This window comes from Pinus tabuliformis, chromosome 2_2 (assembly GCF_031772625.1).
Source record: "Pinus tabuliformis cultivar Carrire ecotype Pingquan chromosome 2_2, CPIR1, whole genome shotgun sequence".
Taxonomy (NCBI): domain Eukaryota; kingdom Viridiplantae; phylum Streptophyta; class Pinopsida; order Pinales; family Pinaceae; genus Pinus; species Pinus tabuliformis.
Genome location: NC_142300.1, coordinates 427751638 through 427758009, shown reverse-complemented (window position 1 = coordinate 427758009; position 6372 = coordinate 427751638). Strand labels below are relative to the sequence as shown.

Below are 6372 nucleotides of genomic sequence, written 5' to 3'. Positions count from 1 at the left end.
CAAAACATTTTAAGATAATTATGAGTTTTTTGTTATGTCATTTGGACTCACTGATGCACCTTGAAAATTTCAAACCTTGATGAATTCCATTTCGGAAACCTCACCTAGAAAATTTGTGTTAGGGTCTTCTGATGACATACTACTCTATAGAAAATATCAAGAGCATCTATAACATGTTGACAAAGTCTTTCAAAAATATTGGAACATATAACTATATGAAAATTCTTTCATGTGTTCCTTTAGGGTTGGATTGGAATACTTGTGTCATATTTCCCTTCATGGAGGTATCAAAGTGGTATTTCATAAAAATAAAATTTATAATGCAATGGTTAATCATCAAAATCTTGAAGAAACTTATAGGATTTTTAGGATTGATGGGACACTTACCACAAGTTTGTTAAGAATTATGGTGAAATAACATCACCTCTAAAATCCTTGTTAAATAAGGAATAATTGTCTTTGACCGAAGAAGCAACCAAAAAAAATTTATAGGATATTTAGGATTGATGGGACATTTACCAGAAGTTTGTTAAGAATTATGGTGAAATAACATCACCTCTTAAATCATTGTTAAAGAACGAATAATTTTCTTTGACTGAAGAAGCAACCAAAACTCAACTCTTTTTCTTGCCACACTTTATTCAACTCTTTTTCTTGCCACACTTTATAAAAAACTTTTTTGGGGAGTGAAATGCATCAAACCATGTAATTTGTGCAATTTTAAAGTGAGAAGGAAGACCCCTTTACTTGAAAGCAACAAAATTAAAGGGAAGATGGAAGCCATTAGAAAATGGTTGAATTAGTGAATGAAAGATCTCTCCATAGATTCATAAAAATATCATGAAAACACTTAGAAGGTGATGATTAAAAGTAGCTATTAGAGAAAATTTGACGATATAAGAGAAAAAATTTCCTATGACGAGAATGGTTTGTAAAAAACAATGAGAAGGTTCCTATGAAAAATGGGCATAATGTCAATAAACTTATGTAAAATTATAAATAGAGATGTATATTCAAGGGGAGTAAGCCATTAGTAACATGTTTAACACGCATGAGACTTGGATCTCAGATGAGTAGAACAGTCATAATTATCATGGGAAGATTCTTGTATTGTTTTCAAAATGGGAATTAGGAATGAATGTTGTAGGTACTAGGGCTTTGCTAAATTTCTTTAGACTATAAACTCTTAACATAAGAAAACACACTCATTTTCAAATAAATATATGTGAAAAAAATCTACAAGAAAAATAGAAATTTAAGTAAATACTATTTATACTTTTGAATTTATTTATACCAATGCATAGTAAAGATTGGAATTTCCAATTGAAATCTTTTCAATTTAACTAAATAGGTAAAATGATACCCATGGTATTACTGAACATGGAGGATCATCATTAAGATAAATTATAAGAATTAAACCATTCACCTGGTTGTTGAAAAATAAAAATGTTTTTCCTAGGATCTTCCAGTAACAATAAAAAAGGGTTGTAAACAATTTATTAATATTATCTGATAGAGAATCATAATAAGACTATAAATATTATTAAAAAAAAATCTTTATAATTTTGGTAAAAAAATATCATTTAAATTAACTTATTTTTTAATGAATATTTTTAAATATAATGTTTATAAAAATAGTTTTAAATTTAAATTTAGATATGGCAAATCTAATTTTTACAAATGAATATTTTTTAGAAATGAAATATTTAATAAAAGTTCTTCAAAATTTTGTTTGAAAATAAGTCCATGTAAGCAAAAAAAAAAAAAAAAATCCTAAATTTAAAATATAATTTACTCAAAATTTAAAAGTTATAGATCAACCTTTTTTAAATAATTTTAAAAGAGTCTAATTTTTTTTGAATAAAATTCAAGTAACTTATCTAAAAATAAATGATTGAATATAACAATTATAAATATTTTTATACTTAATATTAATTTTTTAATAATATAATTTAGTATCATGAAAAATTTGACTTTTATGGTAATAATAATAATAATATCCATTTTTAAGGTCATGGCCAAGCCAGACACCAAATTGGTGTATGAGACCCCCTTGTTTGTGGGACAAGGGACCCTCCTCCATACACTGATTTGACTACCAAGTCTACTAAGGCATACATACTCTACCCCCTCTGGTTTTGAACCTGTAACCTCTTAAGAGGAAACACATACTCTTAACCATTAGGCCCACTCAAACTGTATAAAATATAAAATAATAATAATCCATATTTTAAATTCAACTTTCATATGACATATTATATAACATTTAAAATAATTTTAGATAAATAAATCACTAGAAAAATCCAACCCTATTAGAAATGTTACTTTATATAGAAACTTATTACAAAATATTATCTTAAAAATTATATATATATAGTTATAGTTATATGATTATGATACTATGAAATTAATTATTTAATAAGTGCCATATGACTAATATAATTATATAAAATATAAACATAATTTTTTTTATTAAAATGTATTTTTAAAAAATTTAGTTATGATACTAAGAAACTAATTATTTCTTAAATGCTAAAGATATGATTAAATATAATTATTGGTTTTTTTATAATTAATTTAGCTATATGATAAGATAGTTAAATTCTATTTATATCTAAATTATAAATATCTAATTGATTATTTAAACATTAAAAAGTCTAAAATGTATATGAAAAAAAAAAAATTGTTAATTAAAATAATTTATATAATAGTTTGGTAACCGTTCAATTGGTTAATCAAAAAATGTGAAAAGTTCAAATCTCTCTCCTATAACCCGGCCTAAGGGAAAGAGGAAATAGACTTACTGAAAGTTACCGACATAGACTTACTCATAGTTACTTGTAAAGCGGCCTGAGAAAAAGAGGAAATAGACTTACTGATAGTTACCTGTCAAGCAATCTACCAGGGTCTTTGGTTCAAAGGGAAAAAAAAAAACAAACAATTCACATAATGACCAATACAGGTTTGAGTTGTTAATGATGTACAGGTTTCAGTTTCTTCCCCCAAAGTACAGGTTTGAGTTGTTTATGAAGTGGGAATGATTATTTATATGTATCTATAAATACTTATAATAATAGTGCGATTGTAGTAAAATTTATTAAATACTAATAACAATAGTGCGATTGGAGTTTAATTTATTAGATAAGAACAGTAAAATACATTTACAGTATAGTATAGTATCATAAACCAACATGAAAACATATGTAACGTATTTATAAGGTGTAATAACGAAAATATATAACGCATATTGACGATTTAAAAAAAATCAAATGTTGGATTTTCTTTTGACACTGCAGACACACCGACAATGTACTCGGAGTAACCTGTAGGCTAAGAATCAAAATGTATATATATTAAACATCATTACAGTTACAAGTTGACTGTTATTAGCGAAAAAAATGTCCCATTACAAGGCGGGAAAGATGTCCTATTATCAGATACTGTGCATCACCAAACAAGAGAGTGATGGACACCAAAATTTCCTAAAATGGCAAGTTAATGTCCTCGATATAATCACATCATTTCAACAATGCAATATAATTAAATCATGGCTGCGAGGGTCACAAGCCTTTTGAAATTCGCCGAACCGTTCCCTAATTTCTCTACCAGTCGCAGAAGATCAAGTGAATTACAATGGTTGTGTTTTAGACAGAAGTGTTGACTTGCTGCTAGTAAGAGCGCTTCAGTGTTGAAGCTACAGACCGAGCCCAGAGCTTGAGATGTTCTTTCATATCCACATCTGCTGTATTTCGGTTTGGCAGTTCCCAGTTTTCCAAAGGCGATTCCTGAAACCCTAAATTCTTGGTCGGATGATCGCTTAATCGCTTCAATCCAGGAAGAAGACTCAGTAGTCGCGGGGTCAACTGGTCCTTTCTGAACTCGAAGCCAAGCTCCATAAGACCTTTTAGCTCTTGTAATTCTAGATCGACTCTACTTCTGGGGCCTCCTTTTCTCCGCTTCTGCGTCAGCCGCTTGCGACTTGAAACAGTCTCTAACTTTGCCAGACAATTTGGTTGAGGACTTTCCTTGTCTTCTCTCAAGAAGCGAAGCAGGGCGCTGCCCTGTAATACGAAGTGCTGAATCGCTCATGGTAGGATTTCGTCAATTTAGTGCTGAATCGCTAAACGAGAGGAGCGTCGCGTTTCTTCGTAGTAGATGAAACTTTATAGGGAGTGGATACATGCGTGCCAATGCCTACCATATCAAGAAGTGTCAACTAAAATATGCAGAAGTAATGTGAAAAGAACACGGCTGTTGTCGTGCTCCGGGTTAATCTTGTGGTTAACGTGGAGTTTAGGTGGACTTCATAATTTAGAAGTTTCTAATCTTTCGTTCGGTCGGTCACCCGAAAGACCATTTGCTGTAGCCCGAGTGACCTACGGTTTTACTGTTAAATTGATTGTAGAAGTTTCTAATCTTTCGTTTGGTCGGTCACCCGAAAGACCATTTGCTGTAGCCCGAGTGACCTACGGTTTTACTGTTAAATTGATTGTATTTATGCGTCTAACATTGATAAACTGTTATTAATATGTGTGGAGCTATAGTTCTATAGTTCTATTAATACATAGAGTAGTATATACTAATAGTTGGATTTAACCAAGTATCAAATTACATGGTTTTTTTTCAAAATTGCTATGTTTAATATATATTAAGATTGAAAATTTATGTGTTTTGCTAACTTTTTTTTTTTCAAAAATATTAAAATATTTTATCTTACATATCAATTGTGTTGTTAAAATATATTATACTTTTAATTTCACCATAAATACTATTCAACAAAATAGAATTATAAATAAAAATATAAGATTTCTATAAGATTAAATATATGTAATAATGTGTTTTATTACAAAATTAGTATAAAAAAGACTCAAATTATATATCATCATTGTTTAAACATTTTACAGCTCAGGTTAGTTAAATCTATTAATTATAATGTATTTTTAAAATGAACAATCAATCTTAATTTTCCACATGATGAGTTAGTTTGAAAGAAGATTTTATAGATAATAAAACAAGTTTGAACTTATACAAGACATGTATTTTGAAAATATCATATATTTTCGATAAGTAAAAAAGATAGTGTCCCATAAGTCCCCTCAAGACCCAAACCTACTTGCATTCTAATCCACATATAAATGCATTGAATGCTCATAGCCATGGAAACCAAACAATTGATACTTCAATATCCAACCACGAAATAACTATAAAAGCATCTATTTTATAAAACCAAGATCTATCAACAACATGATAATACTAAAGAAACTACATACAAACTCTCAATATCAAATAGAAAATAAGTATTTCACCAAAGGAAACAAGAAAATTTAATTCTATTATTTTTATAGGCAACTAAAAAACCCTTCATTTTGATTGCTCTGTCCTCTAAATTAATGTTTTATATAACATAGGGATGACTCAAGCCACATGAGTCTCAACCTTTAAGCTTTAATATTTAGGCTTTAGGCTTAAGTGTGCACATTATAGGATTTCTTAATGTAGGTGGATAAAGAGATTGAATTTTCGTAATACATTCAAAAATCCACCGTGAGCAAGTCTATACTTATTTTGGAGTCTCAACACTATGGAGATATTCTATGGTTGAATTATTTTATTGTATTTTTTTCAATCCTATTTTGAATTGCATATATATATATATATATATATATATATAGTGATATATATATATTATTTTGCATCTCTATAGTTGAACATTCTATAGTTGAATTATTTTAATTAGTTATATATATATATATATATATATATATATATATATATATATATATATATATATATAAGAGTTTAACAATTTAAATCTATAAACTTACACAAATTATAAGTAAAAAAAAATGCTTATATTACACTAAGATTAAATTTGATGGATATTTGTGGGTATTTTTCTTATTTTACTTACTAACCATTTTAAAATCAGTACATTTTGCTTGATTTTTAGAAAGGTCAATTTGATAACTCAGTTAAAAGGTTCTCTAAATAGGTAGGGGGAATTTTTTAACTCATCAAATTGGCAATTCTATATATATATATATATATATATATAACAATCAATTTAATAAATGAGTTAAAAAGTTATTTATTTATATTAAAAACCCTTTTAAGTCACTTAGCAAATCCATGGTTCTAAAAATTAAGTAAAATATACAGATTTTAAAATAATTAATAAGTAAAATAAGGAAAATACCCACAAATATCAGTCAAATTTTCTTTTATTAATATTTTTGTAGAAGTTGATAAATTTAAATTATTAAATTTATATTGATTAAATTATCAGTAATTTTTTTATACATTCAAAAATATATTTTCAGTAAAATATTAATGAAAAATAATTTTTTTATTAATATTTTTGTATAAATTAAT

At 27.5% G+C, this 6372-nt stretch overlaps 1 protein-coding gene across 1 annotated transcript; it reads right to left on the bottom strand.

Annotated features, from left to right (window-relative positions):
* Nucleotides 1-3668: 3668 nt before the first annotated feature.
* Nucleotides 3669-4201, bottom strand: LOC149193093 (uncharacterized). Its single transcript, XM_089407207.1, has 2 exons — nt 4181-4201; nt 3669-4076 (listed from the first exon to the last, which is right to left on the bottom strand). The coding sequence occupies exons 1-2, from the start codon at nt 4199-4201 to the stop codon at nt 3669-3671; spliced, it is 429 nt and encodes a 142-aa protein (XP_089263333.1).
* Between the last annotated feature and the right edge of the window lie 2171 nt (nt 4202-6372).

Coding starts and splice junctions, on each gene's coding strand:
- LOC149193093 (XM_089407207.1), bottom strand. CDS start 4,201: ATGGTAGGCATTGGCACGCAT. Junction 4,077..4,180: donor TGGTAGGCATTGGCACGCAT/GTATCCACTCCC, acceptor TGAGCGATTCAG/CACTTCGTATTACAGGGCAG.